The 17,764-nt window shown below is 45.5% G+C and overlaps 1 protein-coding gene across 2 annotated transcripts in view; it reads right to left on the reverse strand.

Moving 5' to 3' along the window:
- The window catches only part of NEK6 (NIMA related kinase 6), a 44,184-nt gene that overhangs the window by 13,243 nt on the left and 13,177 nt on the right, over window positions 1-17,764 (reverse strand). The window contains exons 2-7 of one of the 2 annotated variants that reach the window (XM_064728079.1): window positions 13,903-14,024; window positions 7,537-7,677; window positions 6,583-6,645; window positions 5,432-5,542; window positions 2,128-2,236; window positions 783-890 (exon numbers count right to left, since the gene is read on the reverse strand). In XM_064728079.1, coding sequence (XP_064584149.1) covers window positions 783-890; window positions 2,128-2,236; window positions 5,432-5,542; window positions 6,583-6,645; window positions 7,537-7,677; window positions 13,903-13,995 — 625 coding nt within the window. In that variant the 5' untranslated portion in view covers window positions 13,996-14,024. Of the gene's footprint in view, window positions 1-782; window positions 891-2,127; window positions 2,237-5,431; window positions 5,543-6,582; window positions 6,646-7,536; window positions 7,678-13,902; window positions 14,028-17,764 lie in introns of both variants that reach the window. The other variant, XM_064728080.1, reaches the window with a different exon arrangement.

Raw genomic sequence — 17,764 nt, forward strand, 5'->3', positions numbered from 1 at the left:
GACACACTCAGCAGAGGAAATTGCACAAACAAAAATGTGAAACAAATATTATGTGTTTCAAAGGCAACTGAGAGACATTAGTTTAAAAGAGCTTAAATATTACACCAAAAGCCAAAGTTCCTTCACTGCTGTAATACAGAAGCACCTTTGGGACTCAAAAAATTCAGATCCCTTAATAAAAATTGAAAATCAGCCACCTCTCAAGAGGTTACAGACACAATTATGAAATACTTTATACTGTAAGACTTGAAGAATGAACTGCATAACTATGCAATTTTCTATAGCACTAGAATTAATGTTAAAACTAAAAATGAGGAAGACAACCTTGAGATATGAGGAAGGTGTGAAGAAAAGCTGGATGTTCAAAGCATAGGCCAGATTTCAAGTGAAGTTCCTTTTTGGGACAGATCAGCCATGAGGGCTCACCCACCTCAGGCACTCCCAGCCCTGTCAGGGCAGAGCCCTGACCAGCAAAGGTAAAAAGGTAAAAGGTATTTGGGGTGAAACACTGAATTCCAGCAAGCACCGTGCAGCCAAAGTGCTCTTTAGAGTGGAAAAGCTGCATTTGCCATGTGTGCTGTAAAACACACACCAGGCCAGGCCTTCCAGAAAAAAATAACAGGTTTTTAAACAGAAGATACCTATGAATGCCTGCAAAGAGCATTTAAAATGCAGTGCCCATGGCCTGACTCCCACTGGTGTCACCCCGGGGGAGGGACACCCTGCACGTGAACATCAGAGCTGGGCGCGCACGCCAGGCCCTGCTAACGAGAACAGCTTACCTAAGGAATGTGCTGCAGTGGTTTTAGAGCTAAAAAACCGGCCTAATCCGAGATCTCCCAGCTTCACCACCCCTGTGGCTGTTATAAACACGTTGGCTGGTTTTATGTCTGCAAGAAGAAAAAGGTAAAAGGTCAAAGCCACAAAAGGTTATTTGGTTCTAATGCTGCAATAGAAGCATCGCCTGGAGCGCTCACGGTACAAAGGGGCTCGAGCAGAACCTGCTTCTTTAGAGCTTTGATAGGCTCAGCCTTCCAAGGCTTCCAGCTCTGCACAGACACAAAAATCAGAGTGTACTTCCCAGCACACAAGAAATACCAATGAGGGAAAATGTAGGAAACAGCTCAAGAGAACAGAGGCAACCTCTTTAACTGCTGGAAATCAAAGACACGAGCCCAGTTCTCTTTGGGAACGATCACTTTGCACAGGAAACTGCACTGCCCACCACCATCCCCTCATGAAAAGGGTAATTACTGTTCCACATATACATAAACTCTGGGCTCTACACAGCCCAGCTGGTTCATGGAGGGTAGATATCACTACAACCGCAGTTTCCCAAGCAGTCATGTCAGAACTGAGTGAGAGGCTCTTTGCTCATGAGCAGACCCAATGTGAGAGCTCCCCATTTCAGCCACTACAGCCCTAATTCAGGTACAAGTGATACACTGCATCAGGGGATGTGTAATGGAGCAAAAAAGGATATCACATTGCTGAAAAATACAGTGAAGAATCCCTCCTTCAAAGGAGAAGGAAATAACAAGCAGCCAAGATGGGTGCTGGTACCTTTTGGGAAATTTGCACTTCCTGAGTCCAATCCTTCCCAAAGCACCTCACTGACACTGAAAGCAATAGTGTAATTTTTGGATAGAGCTCAAAGTTATAAGATGTTCTGAGACAAGAGACTCAAAAATAATTAATGAAAATAGAGAACAGGTTATGAGAGTGTGGGACATATTTGTATTAATATTTCAGAAAAGCCTGCTAGACAGGAAAACTCTTCTCAACTCTCTAAGGTCACAGCTAATATAATGAAGACTATTTCTTAGAGTTCACTGTATCCAGGAGTCTCAGCATTTTATTTCTGACACTTTTCTAATGGCAAGTTTGACACTTCTACTTAATATCAGTGTCTGGAATACAAAGCAGCTCATCTTCCTAATACCACCCTCACTTCGGCCTGAATGCTTTAACGATGAGGCAGAGACAGAAGGAGAAATCCATCTCGCAGGCTCCAGCCTCTCTAAACATGCATTGGCTGAACATCAGCATAATTGTTTTTGAATGTAGGCGCTTACTAATTGGAACATTATATTATTATTCAGTGAAAAGAGACTGAATTAATGTTACCTCTGTGCATCACCCTGCGGGAGTGCATGTGTTCCACTGCACTGCATAACTGCACAAAATATTTCCACACCGTCCTTTCCGGGATTAACCGTTTCTGCTTTTTAAAATACTGTGGGAGGAAATAAATAAAAGATCAGTGAAAAAGCAACATATTTGACTCGTTCCTGGAATTGTGTTAGTCAGCTGCAGGTTGCTCACGTCTTCCAGATCTGCAGCTGCATGACTTTTCTTCTGATTAGCTTTTAACTCCTCCTCTCTGTGTGGAAACTTCGATGCAGTTCGCTAATTAACAACTATTATGAAAAATATGCTTAAATAGGTTTGACATTTTTGAATGGACACAATTATGATTAGCATTAATCTCCTTAATTACCTTGCAAAACATATTTAATGCCTCAAAACAACAAATGTCTCAAATATTTTGCCTTAAGAAACAAAAGGCCATTAAACACCCCCCTTGTAAACATTCGTTATTGCATTGTCTACTAACAAGAATAAGGAAATCTGCTTTCCTTTTTTAAAAGATGGCCAGAGCATCAATAAAGCATCCGTGTTCTTTCTGCGATCAGGTAGAATAATATATTCTATTTCATGCATAATAGGAATTCCAAATGCCCTGCACTGTGCAGTGACAGAGGCTCTCCTGCCCAGCTGGGTGTGCTCAGGCAGCGCCGAGCGCAGCCGGGCCCCGTTCCAGGGCCTCGGGTGCTCAAAGCTCTCGGAATCACGGCAGCACAAAGCAGCACCACCGAGGGCAGCGTGGCCCTGGCTCCCTGCAATACCGGAGTCTTCTTCAAGCCACTCCAGGAATAAAGAGCCAGCTGCACACTTCAGGGAAGGCCAAACATTGCAGGCCCTCAGCTGCTCTCCCTCCTTTGCAGGGGGGCACCCCAGCCGTGTCTGGCACCGCACCCAGGCATCCCAGCACTGCAGGGTTCGGATCGGAGGTCCCTGGCTTCTCACTGAGCCAGCTCTAGAGCCAGAGCATTAACAGAATACCCTTCAACACTTGCAGAGGTTCCCACTGCTCCTCGAGCCCTGCCCAGGGGGGGCACTGGGAGCACCACGCACCCCCTGCCCCAGCACAGCTGCGCTGCCTCTGCATGGCACCCGTGAGGATTCCCCCCTGCAGGAATAAAGGAAGGCAATGGCTTGCTGCCCCTTTCTGCATCTCATGCTTTCCCCCTCAGCACTGACATCTGATGTCCGTTGTCACATTCCCTATTTTATGTGAAACGCTGTTACCAGTTCGTGTTTGACTCAAGCAATGGCAAATTTTCTTTTGCAGATCAGCTGTGAAGGGGCACGACTGTGCAATTCCCCAGGCAGCAAATCTGACAGATTGCAACAGTCTCAACCCAAAACTGGAGAGAGAGCACAGAGGAATTACAGAGGGTGAGGGAGAAAGTGTTATATACACAATAAAATTATTTCATTCTCATTAAAATATTTAAGAGTGGATATGCAAGACCACAAGTGATAATTTTCTAAATGTCATGTCCAATAAGGTTCACCTGACATTTACAAGGAAGTCCCAACTCTCCAGTGGGTTTTCCTGCAGCTCTACATCCCTCATAAATAATGCAGGCATCGGGGCATGACAGAGACAGGCCCTGGGTTTATCACCCTCACACCTTGCCAGGTTGTCACTGCTGCTCCACCAAAAACCCAGACAGGAGCTTCAGCTCCCAGGGAGAGAGGGGGTGACACGGAGGAGCTGGTGGGGAAACTCCCCTGCTGCAGTGCAGCTGCATTGGGGAGGCAGCTTTTGTTCCCTCTTGCCTTTAGGGCTTGGGTTTGGGTTTTTTACCTCTGTTAGAAATTGTAAACATTTAATTCCTAGATTTGTACCAGTTGAAAAACTTCATTTATATGACCTTGAAAAAAGAAATGCATCTTCTTCATGTCTGAAATACAGAGGGAACACAGAGCTGTGGACACTGGAAGCCAGCACAATCCAGAACTGGGCAAGGCACCAATCCGAGACTCTACCAGTTATGTTTTGGAAAATGTAACTCTTATTATAATGACACAGAAAGTTATTTTTAAAATTTAAATAGCCAACCCTGATAAGTAAATGAAGGTATTTGTCAGTATTTTTGAACTAAAAACTACAGAAGACTAAAAAATACAAATATTTCATATAACGAGATCTTACAATTCCGTAGGTAAAACTTTTGTAAGCCAAGATTGCAAAGTCAAGCAGAACCCTTGCACAGCCCAGGGAGGCCTCACACAGCCCTGACTTCTGCTCCCACAATCCCTGGGCTTTTTCCATCTTTGACCACAAGCACAAGGGGCTGAGATGAGCTGCAAGTCTCCCAGGAAATGGTGGCAAAAGGGCAGAAGGCAGCAGGAGCCCCAAGGGAAGGGGAGCCCAAGGCAGAGCTGCTGTGCCCCCCGGCTCCCCTTCCCCTCGGGGGAGGCTGCACTGGAGCTCCAGGGCTGGCCCAGGGTGGCTCTGCCACTGCTGCTCCCAGCGCTCGCCCAGGGGCTCTCCTCTCACACCCAGCAGGTTTTCCTGGATCCTGGAAATTTAGCCACTGACTATGGACTGAATGGGGAACTCGTTTGACAGCCTTTGGCCTAGTGCCTCATGGCTCTGCTGGCAAAGAAAACAAATCTGTTAATAAGATATTTTAACTGTGACAACAAGGAGGAGGAGAACTTTCCAAATATTCATTTATGATAATTACAGAATAATGATGGCAAAAACCAGGTAAAACATGGAGAGAAGGTTGAGAGTGCTAACAAACATGATATAACACATCTGTTCTCACAAGGGATGTATGTCTAAAGATTAACATGTCAAAGAAAATATAAAAGCAGGTGGTAACAGCTTAACTAAAGCTGGTTTGCAGCAATACAAGTATTCCTAAGAGCAACATAAAAGAAGAACAAGTACTTGAAACATTTTCTCAAACCCAAATCCCCATTGCAAAGGAAGTCAATAGACTTCCTTGAATGTCTTCAGAGTGGCAGACAGGCGATGTGAATAGTGAACCCACCAGTAATTAAATGTCCCCATCAATCATGGGCTGGGTAAATCAACCTTGCAAATAACACACGTGTCCCACCAGATCACAGACACTTCCCTCTGCAGCAGGGACCAGAAACTCAGGGCATGGCTGGGGTATTTAAAATGCCACCAGCCACTTGGGTTCAGGTCTGGAAGCAACCCATGGGTGTGCAAAACTGCAAGGGGAGTAAAAAAGTGTTTCTAACCCAGCTGTGCTCACCCCACTGCCTCAGGCCTGCCTAATCCTGCAAGTCTGCAGCACCTCCAGCACAGACACATCCTTACCTTAATCATCTGAGAGAGATCCCCAGCATCAGCCAGCTCCAGGACAATGTTGAGTTCATTGTCTTCAATGAAAGAATCCAAATACTTAATTATGTTGGGGTGGTTCAGTTGCTGCAGAGGGAGGGAATGCAAGAGGAGCAGTTACAAGGTCTGCACCTCTGTGAGCCACAGGGGCACCACAGCCTGGGCCAGACTGCCCCACACAAACCCTGGCACAAACAGCATCACCCTGGAGCTGTCCTTGGCAAAGAGCAGTTCCACCAAACAGGGTGAAACAACCTCTTCTACTGCAAACTTGTAAAACATTGGAAAGCAATGTCCTGAAGGAGGCCTTCTTAAGCAATAATCAATTTTCCCCCCCATTAAATGGAAACAAACCCCCAGATGTTGGTTACAGTACTCAAGGTCTTTTGCCCCTTAAAAGAACAGCTCAAACTAAAACTGAAGGAGGACAAAACCACACAAATTGTACATGTCAGTATCTGATTATTTATGCTGGCTTTTTCACTAATTCCTTTCTTTCATTTCAGTATAGCTCATTCTTACATTCACAACTGATGCTTGAATTTATTTTTTTCCTGGAACCCAAAAATATCACAGATCCTCTTTCTGAATGTAAACCTCAGCATTATTTTCCTCCTTAATATTGAGCAACTGGCTCATGTTTATCCTTCCCTACAGCCTACAGACTCAGGCTACAACTGCATGAATTTGAACAGAAATCCCCAAAATCACAGGAACAGAAGTAATTATTTAATACTTTTAGAATGAAATTTGACTTGCTAAACTAAATTTTTAGCCCTTTGCAGTCTGTTACATTCACTAAAAATAGGTATTTAAAGTGCAACACATCCATGTTTTTAACCAACAATTTAAAATAAGCTACTAAGGCATCAAAATCATTACTTGTTTTAATCACTTAAACACACTCTGGTTTCAGAGCCTTTATCTAAATTATCATTTTTCATATGTGATATTTATACACACACATACATGATATGCACAGCCAAAACTGCTTTCTCCTTTACTGTGTAAGCTTTATTTGCCAACCTGAAAACAATTTTTTCCACAAAACAAAACAAACAAAAAACAAAACCCCAAGAAAAGAAAAATTTAAAACAAACCAAAAAAGTTATTATAAAAATTCTTACCTTCAAGAGGTCAATTTCTTTAATGCAATCTTGCCTTGCCTTGGCATCCATCATTTCAAAAATCTTCAAACACAAAAGCATAGAAGATAAAAATGAAACAACAACAAAAAAGTACTTTATACTTTAACAAGCAGTTGGTGTTTCCTTCCCCAGTTTGTACATCCTCTGCTGTAATGAGTATTCACACAATCCCCAGATCAAAGAAAGATCAATGTTTTCTTTATTTTGAAACCACCACAGGGATAACATTGGGGTAAAACTAATTTTAAAACCCATAGGCAATATTCTAACCAGCACAAAAAAGAAAGATACAAGTTTGTGAATTTGCTGCTGTGATTTTCATTGGTTTAATTATTATCAATTCCATATAGTAAATAAAAGACAAAATGTTTACTTTTCTCTTTTAAACAGATACAGCTTCCACTGATTTCTCTGTAATAATTAACAATAACTTTGAGCATTAATATTCATTTGCAATGATCACTAAATCACTGGAAATGGGAGTTTGGAGGATTTGTTGAAGGATTAAAGGCAAATTTCTTCAAACAAAATGCTGTTCTGAATACTGCCCAATACTTTCAGCCAAGTTTAAAAAAATCTACACTTCTGACATCCAAGTTCTCACAAATTCTTCTCCAAGTCCACCAGCAAGCCCCAGCCTTTTTCCCTTCCATGTTCCCGTGGTTCAGCTGTGTTGGGATGGCAGCTCCTCATGGCACCAGCACAGCCACAGGCCCTCGCTGTCTCACACATTTAACAACTCTTTGGTGAGCCCTCTTCCCAAAGTCAAAGGTGAAATTTGAAATAAATATGAAACGTCAGCAGTGCTGTGCAATCCTGCCGGGGACACAGGAACCCCTGAGGGGCGATGAGGGCCCAGACCCTGCAGGGCAGAGCTGGCAGCCCGGGGTGGTTCCCATCCCACCCCAAGCAGGGGCTGCAGGAAATGCTCACCTGCACCTTCTTCAGAGCCACAGGTTTCCTGTCCAGCAGACACGTAGCTCTGTAAACCTCGCTGAACTGGCCCCGGCCGATCTTTTTCTCAATCTGAAAATCTGCCAAGGTGCAGCGATACGGGTACGACGTTAAATGTCTCTGTCAAAGGAAAGGCAGTCAGGGACCCAGAGAGCCACTCGGCCCCTCCTGCTCCCCTTGGCCCCGGGAGTGGGGAACATCCACCACAAACACACCAACTCCTGGCACACGCAGCAGCAACACGGCCCGGAGGAAGCCAAAGGACTCCTTCACAAAGGGAATGAAAGTCTTGCCTTCCGTGTAAGTAACTCATTGATCCCCAGCTGCTCTGGGGTTGCACAGCCTCTCACAGCTCTGCCTGCCTGTGTCAGCGGGGAGATGCAGCCCAGCAGGCCCAGCCTGACGAGGAGCAGGGACCCCACAGAGCCCAGGGCCACGGGAGCCCCGCTCGGCTCCTCTGGCACAGCACGGCTGCCAAACAGCGCTTCAAAAAGAAATTACCAAAATTAATTACTCCAAGTTAGCACACGGGCCAAGTAGAACACTTTGAGTTTCAGCATCTTGAGCCACTTCGGAGTTTGCACCAAAAGCCCCAAAAAGAGAAGTTGCCAGCGCAGGGGGTGGGGAAGGGCTGCCCAGGGAGGAGGCAGCCTGCAGCCCAGCCATGCCCAGCACAAGTGTCCCGGCAGGGCTGCAGCCTTAAGGAATGACCATTGCTAGCACTGCCATTTCCTAATGCAGCAGGACAGGGCTGGAACTGGCATCTGAAATGCAGGAAAAGCTTTCAGCCCAGCGTTATTTCTGAAGGCAAGTCCCACAGAAAGAGGAAGGTCATTTCTCCACGTGCTCCCTTCAAGCAGTTCAGGCCATGGTTCACTTTAGGAACCCTCCTGTCTCCCCTGCACTCTGGAACAAGTCACCAGCTATTAACTGCAGTCAAAGCAAAAGCTTTTCTAACTTGCAGTCACCATTTACAATAGAAGCAGCACTTCTAACAGCGTTTTATGAGGCAACTACTAGAAAACTTTATTTTTCAGAAAGAAATCCACACCGAAATCAAGGACGGTTTCCACTCACCTTTCCTAAACCATTAAAGTGTGTGTTTACACCAAGAGTGCTTACGTGTAAACTAATATTTCAAGCACGTGCCCAGAAATATCTACCAACTCCTGAACTTGAAAGCATAAACAAACGTTAGGCAAGTGTGAGGGGAATGTGCCCCAGCCCCTTGGCCACGGAGAGCCCCAGAGCCTGCTGGTGCTGCTGCCCATGCCTGGACACCTCTGCTGATGTGTTCTGGCACCTCCAGGACTGCAGCTGCACATTTACATATGCAATGACCTAGATTTGCATGGGCTATCACAACCTATCAGACCTAATTAAAGTAACGGAGCTTTCAGAGAGGGCAGGAGATGTTCGACTGTGGAACAAACCAGGAATCATCCTCAGGTGAGCCCAAAGAGCACCAGAAAGCTCCCTCTGATCTCAGGCCACCTTCCCTTCTTGCTGTAGGTGAAGGCTGGCAGGACCCCCAGAGCACCGGGACCCAGCTGCTCCCCAGGCACACACTGCACTGAGTCAGGACTCCTCACATGGGGCTCTCCACTGCTTTCCAGTCCTTCCACAACTCACCACCACCATTCTTCAGAAAGCTGGCAAAGAACCAATCCCTCTTCATTCAAACCCATGATCTTTATTTCTGCAAACCTCAGAGTTTTCATGTACAGATATCAATTGTGTGTAGTAAGACACCACCGTCATCTTCTAACTCGTCCATTAAAAATACATTTTCTCATTCTTAGGACAGATTTAGGCTCAGGTTTCCATAACTGCAGTCAAATCAAGCCCCTGCCTCTACAGATCAGGTGTCAAGGTCAACAATGGAGCTTGAATTAAAAAAAAAACAAACCAAAAACAAACCTAAATGAGCCAAGAAAAGAGGAGAAAAAAACCAACCAAGCAAAAGGAACCCCAACCCTGGACAGTACAAAAACTGGGCTGTTTGCACAGTTCTGTTCCCAGGGCAGCTGTAGGAAGGGCACAGTCTGGGAAGAACTTGTTTTCAGACAAAGGCTGCTCTCTTCATGCACACAAGGAAGTCTCATTCTCCTCCTACTCCATCAAAAAAAAAAAGCACCAAAGAATTCCTCATGCAAATAAAAACCTCATTCATTTTGAAGAAGAAATGCAGAGCTCATTCCAAGAACAAGCTCTTCTGGACATCTCCTCTGGCACACATGTGCTCTGTGAGATGGAACCAGTGGTGCCAGAGCAGAAATTCCAAAGCTGGCAAAAGCAGGCAAGGGCAGCCCTTGTCAGAACGTCAGGAGGAATCCTGCCAGGGCTTTCAGCCTCCGATTTTGAGGTGTTACAAGATTGTCTGCAGAACAGAATTTGTAAGGTTTCTAAGGAGAGGCAGGTAGGATGCCTATACACCCTGAACACATTTGTTGTGTTTTAGTTTCCTTCACGAGTAGTTGTCCAGAATTTGTGTTTTGGGATGGGGAATAAGAAAAAACTCTTCTGTAGAAAGACTTTCAATCTCCAGAACAATTACTGCTTGGCCAATACATTTACCTCTTTGTAATGACTTGAGATCCAGGGAAAACCTGACCAGCCCCAAGAGAGCTGTGGGAGCAGCTGTGCCTGCAGCCTCTGAGCCCTTGTTTTGGGCCAAGGAGCACCCTGAGAGTGAAAGCAAAATATCCCAGATACAGCCCCACTGCAGGGCCAGGCCTGTCCCCTGCTCCCCCAGAGGCACCGGGAGCCCAGGGCTGAGAAAGGGGATTGCTCACTGCTAATTGGCACACTACAGAAACCCAGAGTGCTAATGTTAATTAATAATCAAGTCAGTTGTTTTACTGCTGATTGGCATGAGGAAAACAGGCACCAGTCAGCCCTGCACAAAGGGCTGCAGGCATTTAGAGTATTTGTAATCAACCTAAAAACTGTTAGGATTAGTTAACCAACAGTTAAAAAGTCAGACAGTCCAATCTTCAGATGCCAATAAAAGCATCTTTCCTGTAGAGCCATGAAATGAAATATTCTTTAGAAGAGTAAAAACATACTCGCCCAATTAATTTTCTGAAATCTCATTAAAAAATTTAGCCCGACTAAGTCATACACTTCTGACCTGAATTTTAATTATCTTTACGCTGGATATAAGGTTTTTTCTGATATTTGCAATGCATCATTAATTTTAAAGGAACGGTTTCCTTGCTTCTAAAGTGCATACTTCATCTGAGTGACATTTACTGTAACTAATTTCACCTTTAAAAGACATCTGCAGTGCTACTGGGGGAGCTCCAGCCCCTCCTGCAGAACGTGCACACACCATAAGCAATGATTTACTATCAACATCAGTATTTCAAACCCTTTTAGGATGTCCAAAATTATACACCTGCCTCCATTCAATAATGCCTACCTGAAAAGAATTTTGCATACTTTGAGGCTGAAATTCCAGTGTGAATTTATGAGAACACATTAGAACAGATTGATTAAAGAAGGAACTTCTAAGCTTGCAAGAGATGAGGAAACTTTTAAAATATGGATTATCCTTCAAACAGGTAGCCAAGTAATTATTGAAGAATACATCAGGTTTTTCAATTTGAGCTTCAAAATTAGACTACACAGTCATAAAATATCCTTCACCTGACTTGTTACCTGGAATTAAAGTTTGCTGAAGAACTTGGCTTAAGTTTCAAAGTCTCAGCACCCCTGTCAGCATGATTGGGATCTATCCTGATATCCAGATATTCTGGGCCTATCTAGACATTTGTACTACTACACCACAAGGGAAGAGAAAAATACCAGCTTGGAAATAGTAGGACAAGGTGACATTCACAAAGAAATTAAAATTACCATAGAAATAATCTCTTAACAGCTCTGCTGCAAAAATGTGAGTATATAAAAGAGCTATTTAAAAGTGAGTTACTGTGTTTATTTAGTATGAAAACTAAGTGAAAAATTACAACTCTATATTTTTATATCACTGATTTACTCCTAAATAATTTTTATTGCTCACTGCTACTTAGTGTTTACACACTAAGTAATCTGGAGACTTAAATAATTAACACCTTCATTCTGGAACATTACTAGAAAATGTTCTCCCTCTTGCTAATGAACTTCCTTGGGGTATTTCTGGGCAGGTATGAGAGCCAAAAGCCAAAACTGTCATTTTATTGGACATTTTAAAAAAATGTTTGTATTACAGATAACTTCTAAGTATCCAGCATTACTCAAAGGCTTCATCTTATTAGCTGAACTACAGCAGTTAAAGACAGAAAAGCCTGACTCATATTCTGTACTGATGAGCTATAAAGCAGAAACAACACCTCTGTCAGAACTGACAAAAAAAAGCAGCTTTAGGAAGCAGCATAATTATAGGAGAAGCTTCTGGGAGAGGAGTTGCTGCTCTGGACTTTTGGGGGCTGGCACAGCAGTTTGTAAGGAAGGGGCTGCAAGGAAGAGAGTGCTGTTCCACACAAAGCTCCCTCCTCATCCAAGGCTCTAAGAACTCATGTTCTGGTTTTTTCTGCTTAAGTTTTTATCTCTGCCATTAATGACATTTCTCATAAGACCAGTTTGGTTAATTTTATCTTCCCAAACCTCCCCCCACAAACCATTACACAGCATGTCTGCATTACTCAGATTTTTCAGAAGAAAGAAAGGATCTAAGTTCAGATTCTCCAGGTAAAAAGTATCAGAGATTTGAAAAAATGTATATAAATATATTCCTGAAAAAGGAAAAACAGAAATACGTCATCAGCAACCCTATCATGCCACCAAGGGAAGGCTTCTAAACAGTACCTTTTCTATATGCATTTTTCCAGTTCCTTGGTAGACTGTATATTTTTGTTATTCAGGTCTTTTTATGTTATTTTGACAGCAAAACCAAAGGCAGTCTTCCTGCAATTCTAATTCCAAATTAGACCATTCTCAGAACAGTTTACTAGAGCCCTCCATTAACAGGACTTGGGTATTACCAGAGTTGAGGGGAGGTTTCACTGAACAATGACCATAGAGCAAAATGAGCCCACTCAGCATCAGCATCACAGCAGAACACAGATTATTAGCTACTAATTACACTTAACTATGTCATTACAAATTCTAACATGTGCTCCAAGATGCCATGAATGTATCTGCTGCACAGGAACACTTCCTAATCTTGTTCATGAAATAATTACAGGGGCACTATCCTGCCAAATGAGGCAGTAATTAACCCTAATTGCTCAAAATGCAACTGGCTAATTCTAGGAGATTAATCAAGGGGATTCAATTATTATTAAATGACTTAATATGACAAATTGCTACATTAGGAGAGGGGGCTTTGCTCCACACCATGGTACTTTCCCAGCAGTGCATTCAGTGTGTGTGCACAGAACTCCCCCTCAGCAGAGGCTGTGCTGGGCACTGGCAGAGCTTTCCCAAGGAAAGTGGGATTGAGCTCCAGCTCGGGGACCCTGCTCAGTCCTGCTCAGGGACCTGCTCAGCCCTGCTCTGCTTGGGGACCCTGCTCAGCCCTGCTGTTCTCAGGGACCTGCTCAGCCCTGCCCTGCTCAGGGACCCTGCTCACCTCTGCAGTGGGAACAACAAATGCTCACCAGCCCTCCCCATGGTCACATCCCACCCACTGCTGCAATTCTCTTCTTTCTGACAGCTTTCCATGCTGCTTTTGGTTCATTCCTTAATACAACACAGGGGCAAAACTGAATTGCTCTGATCAACAGAAAACAGGCTGAAAAGTCAAGCAGCCAGAATTCACAAAATCCAAGTTTCATGATTACACAGACTGTGGGTTAATCCTGGTTTTAGCTCCCTTCTGCAGAAAGGCAGGAAGAGAGAGGAGCTGCTACAGTGAAACTTCATTATAGTGTGGACAAAACACATTGCAGGATGAGTTCCAGAGACTTGCAGGGAGCCTACAGTTCCATGGAGAATGAGCTTTTTCTTTTATCTGGTAATTACTTCTCCGGCACTTACTATAAAAAGAGATAAAATACATTTATTCACTTACACAATAATCTATTTTACTTTGGCCTTTTCTTCAAAGAGTCAAAGACATGAGAAAGCCAACTCAGTATGTTTTCATAAGATGATTTAAAAACACTAGCTTTAAGTAAAATTCAAACTATTTCCTCTTTCTCTTATTATAATCAAGAAGTGGGTTCAGGAAACTGTCTGTCTGGCAGAATCCCAAACTGGATATTCCCTAAAACTGCTACAACTGCACTAAAAACAAAAGGAGGGGGACAAAAGCAGCTAAATGCTAAGAAATCAGGAGACCTTTATGGAACGAAGGCAAGAAAAGACAGAGGGAGAGGGATCAGAGCCACCCGCACTTACCTGAGGATCATGCTGGAATTCCTGCCCTGGCAGCTTGCACAGAGGGTTGTTCTGGTCCCCTAGATGATGAGGATGGTTGTGCTGCCCTTCCATGGTATCATACCAAACTCTGCCTCTCGGCTCTGCTGAGGCAAAAGAAAGGGGAGAGGTTTCAGGCCAGCCCAACACAGCAATGGGAAATGAGAGTCTGATCCCCTTCAAAAATGGCACCAGAACCTGCAGCAGCTGTAAAGAGCTGCCCAAGAGGCAGCTGAGGCATTCCAGTGCTGGAGCCACAGTGTGATCCCAGGTTAGGTGATCCTCAGGGACAGGGCTGTGCACACACCTCAGGCACACCTGATGGGGCAGCTGTGGGACCCCTCCCCTGCCTGCAGAGAAACAACCAACACACCCACATTGTCCAGCCCTACTTGAACCATTTGTGTTCAAGCCTGACTCGGGGACAAACTCTGCTAATTCTGCCGGCTGCTCAGGGAAGCAGGACTGGATCACAGCACTCCCCGCTCCACACCAGCTCTGGGGCCAGGCTCTGGCCCCGAGCAAAGTCAGGCCCCAAAACACAGTCACAGCACTTAGAGAACACCCACAATAAATACACCCAGAAAAGGCCATTCACAGGTTTTGGTCATCCCTTTCCCAAACCCTGCCATTCCCAGACGCATCTTTCCTGTCCTTGGCACTGACTGAAGCCTAATGGAGACAAGGGAAGATTTAGTGGCCAATACAAGCATTTGCAGAAACTTATTTCTAGAGTTTTGGCAAGTATTCACTCAGTGAAAGAACACAACCTGACCTCATTAGTGTATTAATAGTGCGTGCCTGGCACTTGGTCAATGACTAAGTCTTAGTTTAAAATACAAAGGTATTTTAAATATTTGTGGGAGTGGGGGAGAAAATATGTTGAAGAAGAATTTCTGCAGCAAGTAGTGCTCAATTCTTTTAACAGTTGTCTGTGAAATAAACCCTTAGCTCTGGCAGATCTTTCCCAACACCAGCTACCATAACACAAGGGGAAAGCAGAGAGAGGCTCTTCTCATGTCTCAAGCAAATGAACCTTCACTCTGACAAAAGAGCTGCAGCTCCTGATACATTACACAGGTGAACACATGGGTTGCTCTCAATAAAAACAGTTTTTCAAAGTCAGTACCATGAAACTCCAGTGGGGGAGGGAGAAACACTGCTAGTATGAAGAAGTTTGATTTTAAGATCTTTTCAGTCTCAAGCATCTGTAGGTTTATTAGTAACCAGGTGAAGATACCTAGATAAAACTATGTCTCAATACTGACACTACAGTGCCCTATGAAATTCCTACCTTATGTTATACTGCTGGAACTATCTTAATTATTTTATTATTCAAGATCTGGAGAAAGGCAGTTTACTTGAAGGGAGAGCCACATGTTCTCGCTCTTCCAAGCCCACACACATAGAGCAAAGCCTGGTTCCAACACAGGAACCTGGACAGGGCACATTCCCAGCACAGACACGTCCAGGCAGGGCCACTGAAGTGTCTGCAGCCTGACACTGATCAAACTGGGCATCCACTGTGTCCTGCCTCCCGAAGGACTAACGCTCAAAAACAGGGGAGGCATTTACTGATTTATCTCTGGACATGGGAACCTGAACGCCCTGACCACAGCCCAGCCTTGGCAGTGCCCAGGGGCCCCAAGGAAACTCGAGGAGCAATCCTTGCTGTGAGGGAGCACCAGGGCAGGGACTCGGGGCCCAGGAGAGCCCACGGGCAGGGACGGGCCAGGGCAGGAGCTGCACTCGGGCACTGCTCGTTTGAAGTGCTGCAGCTGGAAGCAGAGGAAGGAGCAAGAACAAAATAGCAGCTTTGAAAAGAGATCCAGCAGAGCTCACATGACAGCACGGAGCCCGCTGACACCTCGGGACAGCGTGTCCTGCCCAGGCTGTCAGCTTGGCTATTCCAGGCTTTGGCACTGCACAGGGACAGGGAAGGGCAATCCCCGGGAAGGGGATCTTCAAATAGCAGCCAACAACACCCAGGCACTGCACTGCAGCACGAAAGGTGCACTCTGAACACTGCCTTGTTTTCACTTGGCATTGTCTTAGCTCTGCAGTTTCCCTTTTATTCCCGCTTCCAAATTTCCTACAGAGTTCTGCAGTATCACACATTTTAACACTGAGTCTTGACTATGACTGTAAACCAAAACATCTTTGAATTGCATGAAGCATCACATGGCTTTCCAGAAAGTGAATAAAAGAACAGGATCATCATTAACATCACGGGAAAAATGGCCACAACCCACATGGGATGAACAGCTCCTTCTCCCACACTACTGTCACCTTACTCTGTACAGTTACTACTCCATGCAGCAGCACTCACAGGTAACCTGGCGTTTTTCTAAATACAGGGAAAACAAAAACTCTCTTGTGCAGTCAGCTCCCCTGCCACATCCCCAGCTGCAATTCCTCTCTGGGTACCAGTGTCCATACACCTAATCAGTAGAGAGCAAAACACAAAATCCCATCAAACCCCTGATACCTTGCAGGTGCCTGACAGGTGGGATTCTCAGGGCAGAACAGCCCAGGGCACTTGGTAGCAAAGGCCAGGATCATTAGTTACAAGACACTCATTAAGGAGCAGAACCTCATCAGCATCCTGGCACTCAGTCCCAGCCGCCCCGGTGCCCCGGGTGCTCCTGGTGAAGCAGCTGTGCCCAGTCTGATCGGGTATCACCATGTGTCTCAGGATGCCTCCAACTCAACTGCAGGCCAAATGATTTGCTCCCAGATGTATAATCAACATGACAGGACCGTGCACCTCTTGAGCAGGCAGCAAAGCAGCAGCTTGTGCTCAGCGTTACAACTGCTTTCTGTACCAGCACTTTTCACCTTCCTGCAAGACACAGCAGCTGCTCTGTGTGCCCCGTGCTCAGCCCTGCTGCTGCCCACCACACACACACAGATACACACAGAACCGAGAGTTAAAGCACAGATATGTCACACACACAAATACACACAGAACTGAGAGTTAAAGCACAGATATGTCACACACACAAATACACACAGAACTGAGAGTTAAAGCACAGATATGTCACACACACAAATCTGCTTCCCCCTCAGTCACTGTATGCCTCTCTTATCCTCCTACACAGGGACTTGTGGGGGAGCCAAGCAGGTCTGTTTGGGTACCTTGTGTAAAACAAACAGAAACAAACAGCAAGTCATATATGGTTCCAGAAATCCACAAGCCGATTAAAACCAGTAAAGTACACGACTTAACCTAGTGCACAAATGTCCATCTTTTACCACACATGGGGAGGTTGAGACTGAAATGCAGCAGGGCACACCCAGCAGGCCCCCAGGCAGCTGTGATACCCACAGGGATGGGAGTACCAACCCTGGGTACCCACTGCCAGGGGAGTCAGGCTGGAATACCCACAGGGATGCACTGCCATGGGGGCAGGCTGTGGTACCCACAGGGATGCACTGCCATGGGGGGCAGGCTGTGGTACCCACAGGGATGTGCTGCCATGGGGGGCAGGCTGTGGTACCCACAGGGATGCACTGCCATGGGGGGCAGGCTGGGATACCCACAGGGATGTGCTGCCATGGGGGCAGGCTGTGGTACCCACAGGGATGTGCTGCCATGGGGGGCAGGCTGTGGTACCCACAGGGATGTGCTGCCATGGGGGGCAGGCTGTGGTACCCACAGGGATGCACTGCCATGGGGGGCAGGCTGTGGTACCCACAGGGATGTGCTGCCATGGGGGGCAGGCTGTGGTACCCACAGGGATGTGCTGCCATGGGGGGCAGGCTGGGATACCCACAGGGATGTGCTGCCATGGGGGGCAGGCTGGGATACCCACAGGGATGCACTGCCATGGCAGCCAGGCTG

The sequence above is a fragment of the Zonotrichia leucophrys genome, chromosome 17, assembly GCF_028769735.1.
Source record: "Zonotrichia leucophrys gambelii isolate GWCS_2022_RI chromosome 17, RI_Zleu_2.0, whole genome shotgun sequence".
Classification (NCBI taxonomy): Eukaryota; Metazoa; Chordata; class Aves; order Passeriformes; family Passerellidae; genus Zonotrichia; species Zonotrichia leucophrys.